At 43.2% G+C, this 23,269-nt stretch overlaps 1 protein-coding gene across 3 annotated transcripts in view; it reads right to left on the bottom strand.

Annotated features, from left to right (window-relative positions):
• TPRG1 (tumor protein p63 regulated 1) overlaps positions 1–23,269 on the bottom strand; it is a 214,820-nt gene that overhangs the window by 159,072 nt on the left and 32,479 nt on the right. Inside the window, exon 2 of one of the 3 annotated variants that reach the window (XM_034999815.1) lies at positions 5,984–6,059. The exons of 1 other annotated variant lie outside the window; for it this stretch is intronic. Coding sequence is in view for 1 of the 2 variants with exons in the window: in XM_034999813.1 (XP_034855704.1) it covers positions 20,999–21,079 (81 nt within the window). In the remaining variant the exon portion in view is untranslated. Of the gene's footprint in view, positions 1–5,983; positions 6,060–20,998; positions 21,535–23,269 lie in introns of those variants that run through there. One more of the 3 variants, XM_034999813.1, reaches the window with a different exon arrangement.

The raw sequence follows: 23,269 nt of genomic DNA, 5'->3' as shown, positions 1-23,269 counted from the left end.
CAAACTAAGAACTAGGCAATATCCCATTCCTAAGCTCTCTGCAATGCCATTGTTTTAGCTCCATTCAGGGTCAAATTTGTCTCTGCAGGATGCATCTCCAAAGTGCTTAGATTTGAAGTCAGAAGACTGTTGCTGGGACATCAGTTCTACCTCCCAGTTCGGATCCACTCTTTCTATACTGGTGAGTTCCTAACAACAGTGTGCCTGAAACCACAAAACCCACTTGCTTTTCTGAACATCTGTGCTGATGGAACCAAGCAAGGACAAGTAGTTCGAAGAGACTCACTTTGGAGGTAGGCTTGCCATTTTAATTGTTTGTACAGATCTTTGCACCGACCTCTTGAGAAGAGAATGGGAGCCAACACTGGACTTCTACTAATTGAAAATTACTCAGCCATTTAAATCAAAAGATTGGGGCTTTTTTGGTACCAGAGACAAAACCAAAGAAATCCAAGGTGCTGTCAGAGATGGAAGGTCCTGGAGAGTCAGTTCCCTTATTTCACAGGTGGAAAGACTGAGGCCTGGAGAAGGGTGACTTGCCCAGGATCACATATGTAGGACCTGGGAATGTCAGGGCTACATCACAGATGTCATAACATCCAGCCCTGACTCTCTCTATTAATACCCACTCATCCCCGCCCTCAGGGAGCTAAGGAGCTGGCTAAACAACTCCAGACATACATGGGTAGCACTGCATTCTCTCCACCACTTTGTTGATTTCATTCAAAATGACTCCAAGAGAAAAATGTGACCACCTGGTATTAGGGACACTTTACGAGGTCCCAAATATCTTCAGTATCCAGATGGGTCCTTGTAAATACATTAAAAATCAATTGAAAAAAAAGTTATTGATTCTGTACTCTAAGCCAGGTCCCAAGCCAAGCACAGGAAGGTTTCTTTTAAGGAGGTCATGCTTTAAGGAAGGGAGACAAGCAGAGAAAGCAACAGTTACAAGTGAATGAGGTAAGTGAACAGGAGATGACCACACAGTGTCTAAAAAGCGTGCAAAGATGCTTCTGCCTTGCTGCTCTTTATTATAAGGCAGTAGGCTAAGTTACCTTTCCATTTTGTCTAATAAAAGACAGAATAGCTCCAACCCATTTATTCTAAAGTGTGATATTCATTCAGTTAATGTTTATTGAACTTGGCACTAGGAACATAAAAGGACACTGGTGAGCGTGCCCTCAGGAAAATAACAATTAACCTAAGTAATGCAGGCAAGAATCAATGCTAAAGTAGTTGTTCAACCGTGTGGAAATGTTGTGTACATAATCAAGTACTGGGCAAGTCTCTGAGTGAAAGTTAACATCTTTTTTTTGTGAAGGCCTCGAAGAAAAGGTGGGGGCCCGCGTTGGAAAGATGTGGCAGATGTCAGCTGCCAGATGGCAAGAAGGAGGCAGTTCTGGACACAGGCTTGCAACAGAGAAGTTAGTGTGGGCAAGTGAGAGCAAATTGACCCCATCACGCAGAGAGAGTGGGCAAGGCGTGAGGGAAGACAGGGGCCACGAGAAGGAGTTAGAAGAAATGCTGTTGGGTGGGTGGAATTTCTGTTTTGCATCAGAAAGAGTGGATCTGAAAGGGCAGGAAGATAACCACAGTGGTGGAACAAAACAGCTTTGGCCGTCAGGGACCAGCCACTCTTGACCTGTTCTTGGACTGAAATCTCTCTCCCTGTGGCAAATTCCATCTAGAGGCTGCGCATCTTGATCATTCAGGCACTCATAAGAAGGCTATTGAATGCTTTTGCAGAGTGCTCTTCTTGGAATGAAAGCAACAAATTGTACGCCGTTAATAAGTGCCAAAGGTTTCCTTCTCCAAACTCCATCAGAGATGATCTGTGGGCTGAGGGGTGCGTGTATGCCGTAGACACTGAGTGTGAATTAATACTAGTGATGAGCCCTAGACCCCGTAGAGACGGCTGGTCTCTAGCCACCTCCCCATAGATCTAAAGTTGCTAAGGACTGGGTGACATGAGGGCATACACTGTGTGTCTAACAAAGTTAATTTATCCGTAAAAAGGGGTCACCATAAAATGGAGTCTCCAAGACTGTAAGCAGTTCTAACAAAAGGGGTAAAAAGATGTTAATTTAAAAAGATTACATCCTATAAGTTTCCAACATATGACATTTTAGAAAAGGCAAAACCATGGAGAGAGTAAAAAGATCAGTTGTTGCCAGGGAGTGGAGGGAAGGGATGAAGAAATGGGACACAGAGGAGTATCAGGGCAGTGAAAATAGTCTGTATGATACCATAATGATGGTTGGGCGCCTGGGTGGCTCAGTTGGTTAAGCGACTGCCTTCTGCTCAGGTCATGATCCTGGAGTCCCAGGATCGAGTCCCGCATCGGGCTCCCTGCTCGGCGGGGAGCCTGCTTCTCCCTCTGCCTGCCACTCCCCCTGCTTGTGTTCCCTCTCTCTCTCTCTGTCAAATAAATATGTAAAATCTTTTTTAAAAAAAGAGTCTTTTTAAAAAATAGAAACACAAATAACATAATTTGTAATTAATTAATTACTTGAAAGGAAAGGGAAAGATCTAGAACCTAATTTATGAACACCCATGTACATAGGAGGGACAGGACGTGGTTACCCCTAAAACCAGAGCAAGGTGGTCATGTAAGGAAGGACTCCTCCATAGTGGTGGATGTCACAGAAGGTCCTTCTGAGGCTCAGACATTGTCTGAAAGCCCCCATGTGCACAGGGTTGGGGGACTGGGAGGGAGATTTTTTTTTTTTTTAAGATTTTATTTATTTATTTGAGAGAGAGAGAATGAGAGAGAACACATGAGAGGGGATAGGGTCAGAGGGCAAAGCAGACTCCCTGCCAAGCAGGGAGCCCGATGTGGGACTCGATCCCGGGACTCCAGGATCATGACCTGAGCCGAAGGCAGTCACTTAACCAACTGAGCCACCCAGGCGCCCTGGGAGGGAGATTTTTGCTTCAATCAGAATAGCTATGACTTCACCGACTTCACATAATGAGCTTCCATAGGAGATTTTAAATAATGAGCGTGTTTGGAATGAAGGAAAGCATGAATGACAGACACTTGTCCGTATTACTTTACCATCAAAATCTGGTCCCATCATTTTTTCTGCTCACTAATCTTGAGTGGAATCGTTTGCCTTGGCTAGGCATTCAGCACCCTTCATGTGCTGTCCTCAACCTTCTTCCAGTTTTTGTCTACAACTTCTTCCCCATGTTCCTTACTTACCAACCAGACTAACAATTTACAGCTCGTACTCGCCCGCACCATTCCTGTGTTTCTACTCCTGCTGGTAGAATTAACAATAAGGCATGCTTCAAGACCCAGCCCAAAGGAGTCTTCTAAGCCCCCAGAGAGAGGTCATCTGCTTTGGTAACATTTGGTATCTTTTCCCTAAAATAGTGCTTTTTGAGCTATAATTACTTGGTGACGTGTCAGTTTCTTCCATTAGACAGGGAGCTCTCCAAGGGCAGCAACCGTGGTTTGTGCATTTCTGCTTTGTTAACCAGCTAAGGGAGCGCCTGGACCCTTTGAAGTGCTTGTTGAGTGAACGGTCTCAGGGTCTCGTTCAAGCTGCAGTGACCAGTAGTGGCCACCAGATGGCAGTGTATGGACATTTTTCCCCCTTACCAATCAGAAGGGAGGGGAAGGGTTTATAGCAACTTGACTTTCATCTCTGTCCTTGCAGACAGACAAACAAATTTCTGCAGACATCAGGACTTTTGACTAGGCAGTAGAATTCACACTGCTGAATCAGACCCTCAGGCAGCCATTGTATTCCCTACATATCACTGCTTTCTGAAAATATTCCTCCCTTAGGCTGAGAAAGGATTATACTGTTTTGTGCTCTAGGACAGAGGAACTTGGATTTGAGTTTAATAGTGAGGCACAAAGTGACTATCTTTTCAGCACTTAGAGAAGTGTCCACCATTACCCAATGATTGCTGCCATCCTTAGAGGTTCCTTAACCTCCTGCCCACCTCCATCTGTGAGAACCAGACAACAAGCCAAAGTCAGCCAAACACGTGGGCTTACCTTTAAAGATTGGGTCTTCCTGGGTTCCTGCCTCCTTCCCCACTCAAGAGCTTGGCGGGTCAGGTTCAGGAGACCTACAGGTGCTCTAAGCTTAGAGCCTCTGGCCTTGTTACCTGTGAACCCTGTGTTCGGCTGTGGAGTTCCTAATAAATAAAGGGTTCCCAAACAGAAGACATCTCTAATCCAAATGAAAAACTGAAACATCCCCAAAGGACTTCCTGTACCAAAAAAGCCCAAAGGCAAAAGGGCCTTATCTTTCTACTTCTTTCTGTTTCTGTGTCTCTACTCGTTTCACCCACTTCCCCTCTTGCTACTTTGTAATCTCCTGCATTGTCTCTACCACCATCCATGATGTTCTAATTCCTCCAGACTTGTCCTATTCCCATGGACTTCTTTCTCCACTGCTAGAGAAGTGGAATAAGAGGCAAGAAGATTCTAGAGAGCTCTACTTCTTTTAACCGAACAAGGCTGTCTTAGTTCTAAGGGCATCTAACTCTGTGCCCCACCCCTCCTCACCAGGTAAAAAGCTCTGTTCAATAAATAGTAGAGTGGTTAAGCCTTGCCACAGGCTCTGGACTCAGCAGCAGACCTGGGTCAAATTCTGGTTCTGTCACATCCTAACTGTGTGACCTTGGGTGAATTGCTTACCTTCCCCAAATCCTATTAAATGGGGAAAGTGTATATATACCTCAGAGCGATGTTGTGCCAATTAAATGGCAAGGCATGTAAAGTGTTTAGCACGGTGCTGGTGCATGGGGCACTAAATACATGTTAGCAATTACTATTCACATTAACAGAAACACCCTGCAGAAGGCATGGCTCCTCAGAAGTAATTCTTGTCACTATACTCAACCCAGCTTCAGAAACTTCTAAGAGCACAAAACTCTTCATAAATCATGCCAGGACCTATCCCGTCAATGAGATCTGTGTTGCCTTCATGGATTTATTTTTTCATTTCAGTAGGACTTACTGAGCCTATAAGCTGTGGCAAGCTCAGAGGCAAGCTCAGAGGAGGCTGATCCAAGGATGCCTAGACATGGGCTCTCTTCTCAAGGAGCTCGCTGTGCACTGAGTAGGCCCATTCCCAAGCGATTACAGTGTAGCAGGATTGGGGCTTTAACACAGTATGGACAAGATACAGCACAGAGAGGGAGCCTGAGCTCCAGCACTCCTTAGGAGGCACTGTAGACCCTTTATGATCTAACCCTTACCTTGCTGGCAATACGTATTGCCAGAAATATTTGTCTTTCGGAGAACGCATTTTGATGTCCCAGACCTCTAACCTTGCCATCGACTATTCTCTGAATGGATATCTTCCTGCCTGGAATACCCCTACCAATCCTCCAAGTCTCTGCCTAAGGGTAGTGTCCTGCGAGAAGTCTTCTCATCTCCATCAAGGAGATTTAAGGGCTCCTTCTCCCACTGGCTGTGATCTCATTAAAGGTGGAAGCCGCATACTTTTACTTTGCCCCCTAACACTTGGCTCAGTGCGTGACCCAAAAGTGACATTGAGTAAAAGTGACACACAAGGGAGACCTGCCTTGATGCCCTCCCCATGCAACAAGTGTTGCCGGTGATTCAGTCAGCGCAAGGAAAGCTAGCTGATCTGATAGGAGGTCACCTGTCCCCAAGTCACACAGACCCATTATAGGAAAGCTCCACTGCCACAGAAAGTCTTCTAATGTCATCCACGTACACCAGTTTGACCTAGTTCTGTTCTTTAGAACAATCCCGAGGAAATGTGTCCATATTCTATTCAACATAGCAGCCCTTCATATATATGAAGACATGAGAGAGAGATCAGTATAAGATCCTCCTTTGTGTTCTTTCCCTTCGAACTCACATAGCTAATTAAGCCATCATTAACATACATTTTTAAAGCGCCTAACACATGCTGAGTACTTCTTAGAAGCTTTGTGTGTCATAAATTTAATCCTAACACCCCTACCACCACCCCCACACACATACCTTAAGTTTTGACTCGTTTCATCAGTTGGTTTCAGTCCTGTGTTCTAGAAGCTCTAGACCATTTTAGATTTTAATCCTGTAACATCATTGTTAATATGGCATTAATTAACTGAAAACATGTGCCAAGCATAATACCAGGCCCCTTTTTAAATTCTCATATTCAATGGAAAAGATCAACAACCATATTGCTTCTTTACGGGTTTGAGGCTGAACGGTCAGAGAGAATAAGCCCTGTCCCCTAGGTGTCAGAGACAAGAGACAAGGTCAGCTTGGGCTTTCTCAAAGCCAGCATCCTTTCCTCTAGCCCATGCCATCTCTTTGTGCCAGTCCCTAATGTTTGCTCTTCATCTTAGTCTTGTCAGCTGCAAATCTGGACATCCCTCCTTCTAGTTAAACTTCCAGGTCATTAATAAAAGGTATTGACCAAAAAAAAAAAAAAAAAAAAGGTATTGACCAGGAAAAAGGTTTTGGTCCTTGCCAGAGACCTCTTTCTATCTTACACAGAGCTGTCCGGCAATCCCTAAGAGCCATACAATCCTGCTCAGAGTTCACCATTTCACGCACAATCAGATCACAGGAGGTCATGTTAAGTCCATTGCTAAAACTTCCTCATCTTGCTGATTTACCAATTTAGTGGCACAATAAGAAAAGGAAATGTGGTGTGCCTAGCATGACCTGTTTGTGGTAAACTTGCATTAACTTCTAGTGATGGGTGCCTTTTCTTCAAAAATGCCCACAAATCAACTGTGTAATGATCTGTTCCAAAATTTCAGCAGGAACCTAGATAAAACTCATACAGTTTCCTGGCTTCGGTGTTTATTCCTGTGATAAGATACAAAGGAAGCCCCTTAATTAAAAGGGAAAAACGTTATGAATTTACCAATATTATCTGGTTCCATGGAAAAGCAACCCCACTCACACCCCCAGTTAACATTTCAATGCTCAGGTTGACAGCAGAACCTCCCACTTCTTTGTTTCGGAGTGTGATGTCACATCAGCATTCCAGATCCCTTTTCTTCTTCAGCGCCTCTATGTCACCTGGCAGAGTGGTCGACTAAATATTCATAAACCCCAAATTAAAGATTAAAAACTTTTCAAAACCATAAGAACAAATGGTTGTCTATGAGGCATGTGAATCTCTGAAGTCAGCTTCCAGGAAAGTGCTTTCTTCCACGAGCACATTAAATCCAGAGGATGTGGATGGTGTGCGATTATCATCATTGTATTCCCAGTGCCAGGAACATGGTAAGTGCTCAAGAATTTGTTACAGCAAATGAGGAGAAGATGGTAATGAAAATATGTACACCTTTAGGGAACTCAAAGTTTTAAATTCATCCTAAAACAATGACTGACAGAAGGACCTTTATAGAAAGCAGATCTGGTCAGAGGACTATGGGAAGAGTTCCTGAAGATTCCTAGAGGAGCATAGGAAAGCCACAGAGAGAGGCAAGAGGAGAGAAAAGACAAGGGAAGGACCAAGAGCTGTGCAGAAGCAGTGGAATGAGCCATGATGATGGACACAGGTCCAAGGTTGAGAACCTAATGTCCCACTATGAGCTGTTTGCCACAGAATAAATCTCACACCTTCCAGAACCCCATTTCCTAACTGATGTGATAGACACAAGAAGCCACTCTCACAGGAGTGCCATGAGCATCAGATGAGGTCAAGAATATAAAAGCAACTTATCAAATCAGAATCACCTACACCTACATCTGCTTTGGAGTCACCTTGAATGGAAGGCCTGGATAGAAGAGCAGTGGATCACCAGAACAGATTTAGGATGGACTAAGAATCCACTTCCTACACGTGGACTCTCGGGCAAACTTGAAATGTTTCTGACCTCAGAAAAAACACTGACCTCCCCAGGTAGAGAAGACAGTGCTTATGCAGTTTCAAAGCAGCTGAGAGATGCAGCTATACAAATTTTCTTCCAGTGCTCAGTTCCCTCTAGTCAGCGAACCCTCAGCACATCCTAACTGAAAGTATAATCTTTTGCAGGGAACCAATTATCCCCATTTCTGGTACCGATAGAACAGTATCTCTAGATAGTTGGGCCTGAAATCTGGGTCTTCATTGCCAACCCCTGCACCAGCCTAAGGGGAGGCAGAAAGGCGCACATCCCAGAGCTGTCATCCGGAGAAAACTTTGAACTGCTCTGAGCCCCAGTCTTCTCATCTGTCAAACGCAGATGATACCTCCTGCCTCACTTTCTTTCAGCATTTTATGAGAATCAACAGATTGATCTAAAAGCTTTTGAAGACTCTAGGATGCTATTAAAAATAGATGGTCTTAATTGCAATATTATAGGACTACAGCTGAACAACTGCCTTTGTGTATCCTGTTCATAGAAAATTGAGTCCCCAAATCTCATATTTAGTGATACCGAAAGATATTGGTTCAAAGAGGTGTGACAACTACTTGTATAATTGTTCTACTTGTTCTCTAGCTAAATAGCTTGAATCTATGGAGTTCTGATGCTGATTAAGAAAATCATCACCACATTAAAGGTGTAATTTTTTTTAAAGAAATACATCAATGAGATGGCAGGAAGTGGACTGACAGCAAAGTAGGTTTGGAAGTGTTTGGTTTTCCTAATTAAATGGAGCTAATGAGTTTCTCTGCTGAGCCCGAGTGTTGGGCTAAACAGTCTAACAAGCCTCAGATTCTATGATCTCAATAAGGGATGGCCAGCTGGCAGCTGAAAATACCTGTGTCACAGTGTGATTCATTCCTCACATCTTTGAGTGAAACCTTCCCAACAGAATGCTAGAGCAGGTCATAAGCACCATGGGGGGTTGAAGTTAGATCCTACAGGGATCTGCTCAAGGTACCTTAGCACCATGTCACTATGAGGTACAGAGAATCTCCAAGTGGAAGCCACCACAGATCACAAATCAGAGCTGGGAACAAAGTGGCCAAGAGGAGATGAAATTTAATTTGGCCAACGATAATTAAGCATGGAGGTGGGGGTGGGATACAGAGATACAAAAGGCATGCCCCCATGTAAAGCTTTGAAACAAACTGAGGAGATAGATACACAAAATAAAAATAAAAGACAATTTAAAATATTCTCAGTGTTTCCAAGGTGTCTCCAGTTGTAATCAATCCTTTGACATAGTGGTTGAAGCCATTTATGACATGGCCAGCCTCTCTCTCCATTTCTGGCCCCATCCTAAACTTCTCGCACACACACGAGGAGCATGAAGGGAGCTTCTCTCAGCCCTGGTGTGTCTTCTTGGGCACCTATTCCTCTGTGTGAGTTGCCCTTTCTGCCTGAGATGCCCTGTCTTTTCCTCTGGATGTAGCCAACTGCCCAGAGCCACGTGGGCTCTGAAGCCCTTCCTATAACTCCATTTCTCCCAATTCTCAAACTCTAAGCTCATTCCTGTTATAGAACTTGGCACTTCCGTCTGTCATTTTATCCCTACTCATTTCTCAGGTCTCCACTTAAATACAACTTGGAGAAGCATTCCTTAACACCTCACCAACATTTAAATCAGGGCTCCATCTTATTTTCTACAAAAATCCTCTTCTCTTCCTTTGTAACACTTATCACAGCTTTTAAGTGAGTAATAAATAATATTTGTCTGAGTACACATGCACACGAATGCTCAAGACTGTAACTTTGATAAATTTCAAGAGCTATCTGTTTTGTTCATCATCATAGATTCCAGCAGACATTGGTGCTCAACATTTGTTGAACAAATTCCTCGAAGTGCTCAGAGCACCTTGTATAGTCTTTAAACATAACACTTAGTCCCTAGTAACATAATTATTTATCTGCATTTTTATCCCCATCTCTGGATTTTTGAGCTACTCAAGTCTGGGTGAGGCAGCACCAGACCGTCCTGTATTTGGCAGTATTCTAGATCTTATCACCCTGTATCTTAATTGGCTTCCATTTGTCTGCCAGCTTCTTATGGCAGGAAAGGAATGTTTATCCCTATATCCCAGGTACGTAGCACTGTGTCTAGCACGCAAATGGTTTCTAAGAGAATGACTAGAACTTCTTTTCCCATTTTCTCCTGACCCTCCAAAGCACTCTTCAAATGTTGGAAGAATTTTATGTCCTAGCACTCTGGTGTCTCATACACCTTCTGTGCATGAATTTCCTACTTGGAACACACCCAATAAAACCCAAACACTTCAGATTTGCAGAATAGATGCCAACAAGGGCATTAACTTCCTAGAAAAAAATATTTTTTTCTCCACAAAATGATGCAGAGACCTGTAGGCACGAAGTTCCTCCCAACACTGAGTTTAAAGGATTGCATGTTTACTGAAAACTTCTATTGGTGAATTTTCCAAGGAGAGGTATATTCGGTAAAGCTCAATGTAATCTGGTAAATCGTCACTCATTGCCAGGTAGGACCCAGCTGGTAACATGCCATCTGCAAACACTGTGCTCGCTGTGGCATGGACCTACCCAAGCAAGCCCAAGAAGGGGCCCAGGCTAACAAGGGGAGTCCATGCTGCATCGGACAAGGAAGCTAGAGGAACAAGAGGAGCTGAATGGGAGAATATGACGTGCCTTCAGGGTACATGATGGCCTCTCCAAATACCTGAGGGCCACCACCCAATTAGACTTTATGTGTATGCCTCAGAAGAAAGACTCGGGGTGGGGGTGAGATTTATTTTTAATGTGAGGAAAAACTACTTAACAGAGTTGCACAGGAGAGAACGGATTGCCATGGAAGGGACAGGCTTCCCAGATACCCGCCCAGTGTGACACCCGAACAAGAGAACAATGGTGGCTTGAGCTGTGAGGGACGTGTAAGCATCTGATTTGGGATTGGAGAGAGTGAGGAAGAAGTAATGAATACTGATGACCACAACTGATTGAGTCAGGTACTGTGCCTAAGCATTTAATCCCCCACAACATCCTAAATCGTGAGGGTACTTTTATTACCCTCTGTTTCCCCAAGGCATAGACTGAGACACACAAAGCCAAAGACGGTGTCCAAGGTCACCAAGCTAAGGATGGCATCAGGATTCAAGCCATGCTTCGTCCAACTCCAGGGCCTGTGGTTTTAGCTGCAAGGACTGCTTAAGTCCCATGCAAATCTAATATCCTGGGACTCTCTGAATATTGAAGTATCAAGAAAACAATCAATAAACCATCTCAAATGTAACTAATGGAGCTGAGTCCTTTGCCTTCTCCTTTCCCTTTGTCCTCCAGTGTAACTCCTATGCTTGCAGATACATAGCATCTAACTGGGTTTCAAGTTTACTGTGTGTCTCTGTGTATATGTGTGCATAGATCTGACAGGGCTAGTTCATTTCAAGTAACCAAGTATGTCTTTGGACAGCTCTTGTCAAGATCCAATAGAAGAGCCAATTCCAAAAATATGTTCCTTTAGTGGTTTTTTAGGGTTCTCTGCTCTGCACGGATTGACAATGTGGTAACAAGAGACATTCTGGAGACTGGATTTAATGCAACCATATGCTAGACAGAATGAGAACCCATATTGCAGCAGACCAGCCGGTACATTTCCATGTTAACAGAAGCTTGATTGCAAATTACATTTAGTCTCAACAGCTCAGTTCACTGCACACAGATGCCATGGGGGACTGTAAAGTTAGCGAGATGTGGGGGAGTACAACTAACATTTTTTTTTTTTTTTGAAAAAAAATCCTTCAGCTGATAGAATGCCAAGGAGCATCAGCGCTGATGCTGAAAAGAAAATGCTGCTATATTTGTTTTGCCAGGAAAGGAAAAATAATCATTGTCGCGAGTTGTTAGTCAAATTATGAATACGAGCTCGGCTGGTAATTGTCTGATAATACAAACAGTGATATTGGGGCTGTCAGAGGCTGCATGCGCTGCTTGACAGCTAGCATGCACATGCTCTCTGAATGAGGAGCTGGTTCACTGATTGCAAAAGTCACCCAGACAGAAGGGTGGCTGAGAGGAGAATTTCCCCAGGATCCCGGCCCCATGTCTAGGACTAGATCTGGGTCACCTCCCCAGAGTGTGGTCAGCATCTGCCCCATGGAGAGGAGGATCTGTGGAATTGTGGAAAGAACACCACATGGGTTTGATTTGCTGGTCTGTCTCCTCCTTACTGTGCAACCCTAGGTAAGTCATTTAACCTCTCTGGGCATAGGTTTCTCCACTTCTAAAATGGGAATGAAAATTCTCAACCAGGTCCTTCTCCCAAGATTAGCGGGAAGATCAGCTGAAGCCAGTGAACACGTAGTTCTCTATAAATGTTGAGGCTGTAAGTTGCCTTCTTGGCTGGGTTTCTTTTTGTTCCCATTTTAAGAGCTGAGCTGAAATGATTTCTCTTCCATTTTCTCATGGTTGGAGAAGAATTCTTTCATCTAGATACAAGCACCCTTGAGTTAGAATCATTCGTCTTCTTTCTGCTGAAGTGTCTGGTCACAGGGCACTTCTCACCAACAGCCCACCCTGACTCCTTTATCACATGCTTTCCCCCTAGGGAAGCTGGAGGCTTTCAGCAAGTCCAATCTGGTAGGCACAATGCCCTTATTCTTTCCATTCTCCTGTTCTCCAGACTCCAAGCTGTGGTAGAGACTGTTCTGCTTGACAATACATGTTCTTCCCTTAGCGTCTAATTCCCAGAGCCCCTTGCAGTTAAGTGTGTCCATCTAGCTAGGTTCTGGCCAAAGAAATATGAACAGCAGTGAGGTTGACAACTTCCCAACCTTACCTTTAAGTTATCTGTGCATACATGACCCATCATTCTCTTTCTCCATCCACCAGCTGAGGGTAAAGACAGGGACTATGAGAGGACAGAGCCACACACGGAAGAAATCTGGGCCCTGAATGACTGTCTGGAGCAGAACCCCCTGCCAACCTGCACTGGGCTAGGAAGTGAATAAGAAATTAAGTCTACCTTCTTAAACCTCTGTGGTTAATTGGCCGGTTGTTAAAGTAACCAGCCTACCTTAAAACTCAGACAATCATCTATCTTACCTCACTACATAAAGGACATTGTTACCAGAAACACAGTCAGCATCGCATCAAACTCCCAGAACACTTTCACACCTCCAAGCCTTTTCTTACCTGACAATTTTCTCCCCCTATCCCTCAACCCCAACTATACTTGGCTACCAAGCAAACTCTCACTCCAGCGTCCAGCTCTGAAGCACCACCCAGATGAAGTTAATCACTCTCCTTTGGGCTTTCACAAATACATACATACCCCTTATTTGATTATAGTGGAATTATGGTTTACATAGGTCTCCCTCCTCTTGAGGCAGGGACCCTGTCTTCTTCAAACCCTTAATTAACATCTGAGAAACCACCCTCTCATCTTTTGGCTGTTTTCATTCAGTGTCCGTGGGATTAGGTGCCCTTAGACTGTATATTCCAGCTTAAAGATGGAGGAGCACAGGGGCAAACAGAAATGCCTCTTTAAATTTAGATGTCTTATTACAGCTCAGGAAAAGCAAGGTCACATCCTCCTTCCTTGGCATCTACCAACCAAGGCCTGCACTGACCCTTACAGACATGGGAAGAGCGGGAGGGCGCTGGCCTGAGGAAAGCAGGCATAACGTGTTGTGGGCATAGGGGAGGGCCCATTTATGGAGGCCTCCTCCTCCTCCTCCCTGCTCACCCCACTCTTCTTTGCCACCCCACTGGGATTCCTTGTGATCATCCTTCAAAAGTCAAGCAGCCAAGCTGTGGCCCATTCCCTTCTGAGTCCAGCTCTGCCAGTCAATCAGGGCTGCATGGAAGATACAAATTGGAGCTCTGCTCACAGCGGGACCTGGATACTCACATCAAACACTTTCCCTGTAACTTAAGGACACCCTATGGGGTTTCATCTCTGAGGGAACAAACCACTTTAATTTTTGTTTTCCAGTGGCTATTACTGTCATTCTGTTCATTGTTTTGGTTTGGGATCTGTTCCTTCCCCGTACTTTGGGGTTTTCAGAAGTTGGTTGATTTTCTTACTTTCTTATAATTTGATACTTCAGGCTTCTCTATCTGCCACTCTTACATCCTCACTGGCATCAACTTTTTTTTTTTTTTTTTTTTTTTTTTTAGTTAACTCCTGGAGAGTGCTCAGGGATATTCAGCATGGTAGAATGGTGGCAAGATTAGAGTCCCAGATAGGGAATGGAAAGCCCAGCTGGGCCCTAGCTCTACTACCTTTCTGGGACAAACCATTTCACTGTAGTCTCTTTGTCTCTAAAAAAGAGTGGGGGAGGGATATGAACTCTGTCCCTCTAAACTATCAGCTCCATCAGAGCAGGGATTATGTGCATTTTGTTCAACTGTAGCCCTATGCCTGTCCCAGCACATGGTATGTGGTAGATATTCAATAAAGATTGTTGAGTGACTGAAGGATTGTCATGAAGACCAAATAAGCTAATAGACATAAAAACACTTGGCAAATCCTGTGACACTGTACACAGAGAAGCATTACTATTGCACAGATGGGAAATGCATGGACTGTCCCCAAACTGAAGAGTTACTAGGCTATTTTAAAATATCAGAAGATACTTTGACAAATATATTTCAAATATGCATAACTTCGTTGATGTGGCCCAGGGTTGCAATTCAAATGGGAGGCAGGGCAGAGAGGCAATTTCTGTCTTAGCGGAGATGAAGAAAGGAGAAGGCAGTGTGTGTTAGAGAGAACCAGAATGTTCCTAGGTAGAAAAGAGTTACAAGTAAGAGAGGAATCATGCTCACTTGTTCTAACAAAACAGGTTTTATTGGCTGGCCAAGAACACTGGAATCTAGAATTGGATAAGAATTTTCCCAGAGTCACTATTTTCTAATATTTTCATATTTATTTATAATCAGACCAAATCTGAAAAATGACTTAAGGCAGAACTTGTCAAAATAGGCCCTCACAGCTGACATTTGAGCCTGTCAAATCTCTCATCTCATAGATGGGAGACTTAGGAAAATTATGTGTCTAAGGTAACTCATCTGGATGTGATATTCAGCTCTAGCCACATTCCTAACACAGCTTTCTGAATCATAAATAGTTAGAGACACTAAGAATATTGGCATATAGCAAGAAAGAAGAAGAAAACAGACACAGAGGGGCGCCTGGGTGGCTCAGTCTTTAAGCATCTGCCTTCAGCTCAGGTCATGATCCCAGGGTCATGGGATCGAGCCCCGCATCGGGCTCCCTGCTCAGCGGGAAGCCTGCTTCTCTCTCTCCCATTCCTCCTGCTTGTGTTTCCTCTCTCACTGTCTCTCTGTCAGATAAATAAATAAAATCTTTAAAAAAAAACAAAAAACAGACACAGAAAAAGAACAAAAGTACAACTACTTCCTGGACTCCCTATGGCTCTTCATCCCCTAGTTCCAGCTCAGTTCCGACCTAGCTATTTCCTTGCCCTTGGATTCTACCCTCACATCCTTAAGTTTCTCTTTGTAGCCCAGCTAGCAGAGTTGGGTTTTGTTCATGGGAACCAGGTGTCTTTAGCAATCAAACTACTAACTATTAGTTCTTGGTGGGATCAGGTGTCCTTAAGCTCCTAGCACAATGCCTTGCACAGAGCAGGTGCTCAGTAAAGGTAGGATACTGATGATGAAGCTTCAGGAATCATCCCTAATATCTGCTCTCCTCTCTCAGATAACTTGTCCCATAAGGATCTTATACTGTAACTGCCAACATACTTGCCCCATCTCACTTTCTAAACCAATGTCCCCATGTCCCCGGCATAACCCCCACCGGTTCCCATCTAGATCCAGGTAGTAATGGGGGAGGCAAAGAAGTTAGAGACCACTGTACTAGAATCGTAAGCTTGTTTATTGCATCAAGTTCATGAAGCATCAACCATAAGTTGCTCAATCAATATTGAAGGAAGTAAAAGAGAACAAAATTCATCATTCTAGTCTTACGACAGAAAGATGAATAAAATATACTTCCGAGCTTTTAAGAAGCTTACCATGTGTTGGGAGACAGACATAAACACACACAACTAGAATATGATTTAAATATTATAGTAGACACAGAATAAATAAATAAATAAATAAATAAATAAATAAATAAATAAATATCATAATAGACTCAATATAGAGTCCTCTGAGAACTCAGGGGTTATCCTGGGACATGGGATCAAAGAAGGCTTCAGAGAGTAGAAGACATTTGAATTGGACCATGAAACTTGCATAGGATTCCCCCAGATGGCAAGAGTCAGGAAGAAGGGCATTCTAAGCAATGGAAATAACAAGTGCAGTGACAAGTAGGGGTGGACACATGTGACAATGATGAGGGACTATAATTCATCTAGAATGACTAGCATTGGCCAGACATACCCTGGAAAAAAATGTCCATGGTTAATAAATTTGGGAAACACATCCTTTATTCCCATTTAGAAATTTAAAATGTATATTTGCCTATCAAATGCTCCAAGAAATCAGTGAGAAGGCTACATGGATAGTCCAGGGAAATATGGTGGAGGTCCTGAAAAGGGGAGAGCGTAAGCGAGTTCAAAGAGGGATGCAGGAAAGCAAGATTGCAAATGGAACACCATCAGGACTTCATCAAATGCAGAAGAGGAGTGAACTTAAAAGAACCAGGTTTTAGCTTGTTGGACCGAATGGACAGCAATGCGACTGGAGAAGAAAAGAGAAGTATTTGGGGAAAATAACATAGGTTTGGCTTCAGTCATGTTGAATGTGAGCTGACCATGAACAATCACATGAAGATGTCCACAGATAGCTGACAATACAGGTCTAGGTTCCAGAAGTAATGTAGTAGTTCAAGAGGATGCTGGACAACCAGTAGAACCATTATAGAAAATATCTAGCACTGGACAGGGCATTGGATTGGATGAACTCCAAAGTCTTATTGGCCCAGAGCTAGCATGATTTTATGGCCAGAGGGACCCACACTGAGGAGACTAGATGATCCAGCCTCTGCCTTCTGACCACATCCAAGTAGGTAACCTCCTCCAGCTGGCCATGGGAGTAATGACTGAAAAAGAAGTTTGCCATCTGCACAGATCCCAGCAAAAGGAAGTGCCTTGTAATCTCTACACCAACCATGAGGCTAGAACTCACAATCCCGAGATCAAGAGTTGCATGCTAGAAGTGGTTTTTAAAGAAATGTCTTTCACAGGGATGCCTGGGTGGCTCAGTCATTTGAGCGTCTGCCTTCTGCTCTGGTCATGATCCCAGGGTCCTGTGTTCGAGTCCTGCATCGGGCTCCTTGCTCAGCAGGGAGCTTGCTTCTCCCTCTGCCTGCCACTCCCCCTGCTTGTGCTTGCTCTCTCTGACAAATAAATAAAATCTTTAAAAAAATATGTCTTTCACAAGTAAAACTTTGCAATGACCCTGGTAAAATGGTTCCCTTTCTTTTGGCCTGGTCTCACTGAGGAGAAACACTGGAAATAGAGGATATTCAAGAATAATCATGGAAACTGAGCACATTCCTGGCAATGTACTTCACTGACCCTTCCTAGGGACCAGTGCAGCCTGGGAGAGCCAAGAGAGCACTGGGCTGGGAGTCAGATGACCAAGACTCTAGTCCTGACCACATCATTAAGTCACTGTATGTCCTTGTAAAAATTACCTACCTTCTATGTGTCTCTATACCTTTATCTACACATCTATGAAATACACTTAAATAATAATACCTGCACAGCTTATCTCAAGTTATCAGGAGGGTTCAATGATACGGGTTTGTTTTGTGAAAGATAACTTTAGTAATGAAGACTACTTCATTACTAAATATGCATCCTAAACTGTTGGAGCTGCAAGGGGTCCCAGGCACTGAATAATTCAATACATCATGCATTCCCATTTTGCAGATGGGAAACCAAGGCCCTGAGGGATCAGGGGATTTACCCAAGGTCAGAGAGGCAGCAAAGCTGAGCCAGCAGTAAGGCGAGTTCTCTTTCCTCCAAGCACCACTGCCTTCTAAAGCTCAAGAGCTGGTACCAAGGCAGGAAAGAAATTATAAGCTGGAAAGGAAATGCGGTTGAATATATAGTATTCAGAACTCCAAGTAGCAAATAAAACCTACAGTGTCAGTAGGCCAGCTAAAGCTATTTGCCCCATATTCCTATCAAATGGACAATCTTCCTTTGTTTGTGTCAAACTGAGCTGGCCACAGCTGTCTCCCTGACCCCTCAGTGATTTCACACACACTATGATGGTGAACATTTTTATAGTGATATCCTCACTAACCAGATTAGAAGTTCAGACATATTTTTTACACCCTTTCCTGTAGATCCTCTCCTTTCTAATCTAAGGGTATGTTCTAGGTGGGGAGCAAAGAACTGGTTTTACTCACAACACTTTTTTTTTTTTAAGATTTTATTTATTTATTTATTTGAGAGAAAGAGAGAGAGAGAAACAGCATGAGAGGGGAGAGGGTCAGAGGGAGAAGCAGGCTCCCCGCTGAGCCGGGAGCCCGATGTGGGACTCGATCCCAGGACTCCGGGATCATGACCTGAGCTGAAGGCAGTCGTTTAACCACCTGAGCCACCCACGTGCCCCACTCACAACACTTCTGACACCAAATGTGTGTAGGAGGGTTTCCCCACACCAACCAATTCCCCAACTCTCTAGTACTAACAATGTAGAGTTAGGGCAGGCCCCACAGGCTGAGAACTCATTCCCACAAGACTGCCCCCAGTTCAGAAGCCAGTCTTATCACCTGTACTTCTGACCAACTGGCTATAAATTCAAGGGGTTCCCACAATCCTCTCCTCAGATTTAATACTTCGCTAGAACATCACGCAGGACTCAGAACATTTTACCATCACAGACTTATTAAAAAGGATATAAATCAGGAACAGCCAAATGGAAGAGATGCATAGAACAGTGTATGGGGAAGGAGCATGGAGCTTTCATGCCTTCGGAGCATGCTACCTTCCTAGTACCTCCGAGTGCTTATCAACCCAGAAGCTTGCTGAACCCCATGTTTAGGGACTTATGTGGAGGGTTTATGACATTGCCATGGTTGATTAACTCATTGGCTATTGATGGTCGACTCAAGCTCCAGCCACCCCACCCCTGCCCCTCTCCAGGAGTTGGGAGATGGGACTGAAAGTTCCAACCCTCTAATCATACTTTGATCTTTCTGGTGACAAGCCCCCATACTGAAGTTACTTAGGGGCCCCCAGCCACCAGTTGTCTCATTAGGAAAAAAAAGATATCCTATCACTCAGGAAATTCCAAGAGATTTATATGATCTCTGCGTTAAAAATTCTTAAAAAAAAAATGCTCTTATCACACCTATCCCTCAAGAAATTACAAGGGTTTTAAGAACTCTTTGCCAAGAACGAGGGACAAAGACCAAATATATATTTCTTTTTACTCAACAGGGGCTGTAGTTTCTTTCTTTCCTAAACTGTGGCAAGAGTCCCTAACTGATCTTCCTTGATCTTGGTTCTCCATCCTTTTCTTCCTACAGCTGGTATTGCTACTTTCCCACAGTGTCTCTGCTTCTTCCCCTCCCCTTCTCCACAGCATAGAGGACAAGGCCCAAAACTGCATCTTGGCATTCAGACTCCTTCCGGATTTGGTCTCAATCTGTCCTTCAAGCCTTATTTCTTCTACTCCCTTACCGTACACTATGCAGCAAGCTCAACCTGGACTCACTGTTAAATCCTGAATACATGTAGGCCTTCTTTATACCAGTCTCTCAATCTAGTGGACCATTCATCAGGGCCCACTGCTGCTGATTCCTTCACACCCCTGTGGTCTTGGGTTTTCCTGTTTCAGCACCTATCTCCTTTCATAATATCATGATGGGTATACCTGTCCACTTCCTCATTAGCTGGTCCTCATGTCAATTCATCTCTCCATCTCCCACAGTGCTCAGCTCAGTGCCCAGAAACCAAGTCTCAGAAAAATAACTTATATTATTTGAAGAAAAACAAATATGTACACTACGCCAGAAGCGAAGACCACCACACTAAAACAAAACAAAACGAAAACCAGCGTTGGCTCAAGATGAAAGTTTCCACGCATCTTCAAATCAGAGTTGGTAGCTGGTTCTCCAGAGAAACACTTGGAAAAAATCATTTTACCTGTCCCCCTTCTTGTATGTTCAGTTGCCTAAGTTGTTTTGAAGTCTATAAAATGGCCAATATCTCCAATCAGCGCAGTGTTTCCTTTCCAGACAGGAAGACTGCCGCGAAGGAGAGAAGCCACGCTTGTTTTTGCGGTCTGGGCTGCGACGATGACTCATCCACTAAAGCCAGAGGCTGTCTATTTTGATCTCTCTATGTTCAGAGTCTATTTACGGTTGCAATTTTCTTTCTTTCTCTTTCTCCCTTCCCACCCCTGGTGACTTATCGGAATGGTCACACGCATTTGACAAACGGAACCTGTATAAGGAGGGAGAGAGCATGATTGAACATGCTTTCAGCTAAAGCCCACGAATGAATGCTTGCGTTTACAGCTCTGATGATAGGGTTCCGGTAATGACTTGGCCTTTTTCTCCTTGATTGAATATTCCCCTGGGCCTGCCAGTCTGGGTTCCTGTTATTTAATGAGGACATTGGAGCGCAACTTCAAGATGTCTGCAAAAATGACCTTTTCTTTGGGCTGATTCCAAATGCAAAGAAAAGTAGAGCCCCAGTTAGACAGGGTGCTTCTGGAATACAGCTTTGGAATTCACTTTTTCCCTCCGAAGCTCAGAAGCTTGGAATCACATACTGTCAGAGCCAGAGAGAACCATAGAGGTGATCTGGTTACAAGTTTTCATTCTGCAGACGGAGAAATCCAGGACCAGAGGGAAAAAGCAAGTCGCCGTAAATCATACGGCAGACACAGTCACAACAAATTCAGGCTTGGAACCTGTCTCAGAGTTGTAGTCAGTGTTCTTTTGAATGGCTGGAGATTGAAATTAATGGCTGGCTAAATGGTTGCTTAAATAAAGGAAAAGCTTCTCATTTCCCATGTTACACTGTGGCAGCAATATGCCCTGCTCTCCCTGTGCTCAACATGAGAGACTAGCAGCATGAGCAAAGGAACTACCTTCTAACTGTTAGCTCAGGGTCTCGCTGTTAGCTTTAAAAACCAATATAGGAAAAGTATAAGAGTCAGTGGTGGAGGGGCTTACCTGGGACAACCTCAGAGCTCCCACATCTGCCTCATTCATTGTCTTCTCTGCATTTTTGGCTTCACCCGTGAAATGGGGCATTAGCTTACTGACTATGAGCCTTCTTCGGAAGATTAAGCAAGAAAATGTGATCAGAAAGTTCTTGGGAATATAAAGCTCTGTTCTACTTGTAAGAAGGATTATTACTATGTTATTAGACTCCTATCTATGCAGGCTTACTTTCTCTGAGGTGACAATTTTATATTCTCCTGTCAAAAGAAATCCCTTCATTCTAAATGAGAGATTTTAAAGATAATTTTTAGCTGTAAATTTTTCACATGTTCATTATGGGCTATTTGGGAAAATACAGAAACGTATTTTTTAAAAAGAAAATCATCTATAGTCTTGTTACCACGTGCACATACAATTTGAATCATTATTATAATTTTGCCTTTTTTGAGTTTTCCCAGATCATTAAATATTATGTATGTGTGTATGTGTGTATGTTATATGTGCATACTATTCCAACATCAGAATGCTTCATAATATATTTAAATGGCATGATCACATAAAAACATTTTTTAATGTTTTATTTAAGTAAGTTCTACACCCAACGTCGGGCTCGAACTCACAACCCCGAGATCAAGAGTTGCATGCTCTTCTGTCTGAGCCAGCCAGGTACCCCTGGCTTAATTAGTTTTTAACACTTAAGGAGTTTATTAGTAATTTCCTTAACATACGTTTAAAGATTGCATGAATTCCCAGCTAGAATTTCTCTGAGCCTTACTATGGATAGGGTGACCATATGCTGTTCTCTTGTCCAAGACAGGACATTTTATTTTATTTTTTTTAGAGTAGAAAGTCATCCTATCGATAATTATACCATGGCATAAAGTATAAATCTGAACCATTCTGAGCAAAGTGGGTCATATGACCACTCTACTTACAGTCATAAGGAATTTTAAGAATATCACTGACCAGAGGCAATATGGTGTAAGGCTAAAAACACACTTTCTAGAATCAGAACATTTGGATCCAAGATCTAGATCCACGATGGTTAGCAAAAATGACATAATGCCACTGAAGCTCGGTTTCCTCATCTCAAAAATGCAAGGTATTACCTGAATCTCAGACTTATCTGCAGTCGAAGAAGCATATAAATGAAAATGAATGAATGAATGTAATGAATGAATGTAAATGAAAGCTAGAATAAGCTCTCCTGTTGGACAGATTTTTTTTTTTTTAAATGACACTAGTGTAATGGAGCTAGGTTCTCTTCACATCAGCATTCTTCACAAGGGTGTCCTAAACAATTCACATTCTGCCTGAATATGCAAATGATTACTCTGATAGGAGACAGGAGAATAAACCACTGACCCACACAAGGAGAATCTATATTTGCCCCTAGTTGGATCTCATTACACTCCACACAAGAGGATAGATAATTAGTGTTCTCTGTAAAGCTGCCCTTTAGCTTTATTAACTGCTGGTTAAAATAATGTGCTATGGTTTGGAAATCTTTTGACCATGCCAGTCCTTTATCCTCTGATGATATTTGGGACACTGGGATTATGCTTGTATGGTCAGTTCTAGTCACCAAAAATAGAAGCTTAACTCTTCCAGGTACTATATACAAATTAATTCCCAATTTCCTAATGAGGAGTGAGCTTGAATTCTCTGAAGGCTCATACTGTCTTTCAGGCAGGAGAGGAATCATGGGCCCCAAAGGCAGTCAAATTGTTATCTTCTAGTCGGTTCTTCTCTCTGAATTAGGAGAAAAAGGCTAAAATGCTTTATAACCCTACAAACTAAGGTACCAGGATCTTCACACGCATCAGGATCATCTTGTTGGAGATGTTCTACACTACACAGATTTGGCCGTTCAGGGAGGGCTTCATAACTGACTGCATTAGGATACACTTGCCCTTGTCATAATCATCGGTGTGACTATTTTTCAGTTCAATATTCAGTTGAGAAGTTTCATTATCCCTTTTATAAAAAGTACCTTAAGTATGAATCTTTGATTTATCAGCCTCCTTTGGATTTTTTGCACATTTCTCTTTCCTTCACAGTACCTCGTACAATGCCTCGGATAGAAATGTTTGATCAATACTTGTGAGATGAACAAAATTAGTCCCACCTCCTTTCCACTGCACATCTGAAACAATCATACCTCTATAGTAACGCAAATTTTTTCACTTTCTCCTTCGCCTTTGCTTTCGTGAAAGGAACAATAAACTTGGAATGACAATAACTGAGCTTAAACGAGGTAATGGGGTGAAGCTATAGCTC

This window comes from Mirounga leonina, unplaced genomic scaffold (genome assembly GCF_011800145.1).
Source record: "Mirounga leonina isolate KUSES-001 unplaced genomic scaffold, KU_Mleo_1.0 Mir_115, whole genome shotgun sequence".
In the NCBI taxonomy this organism is placed as follows: domain Eukaryota; kingdom Metazoa; phylum Chordata; class Mammalia; order Carnivora; family Phocidae; genus Mirounga; species Mirounga leonina.
This window is presented reverse-complemented; position numbering and strand designations above follow the sequence as displayed.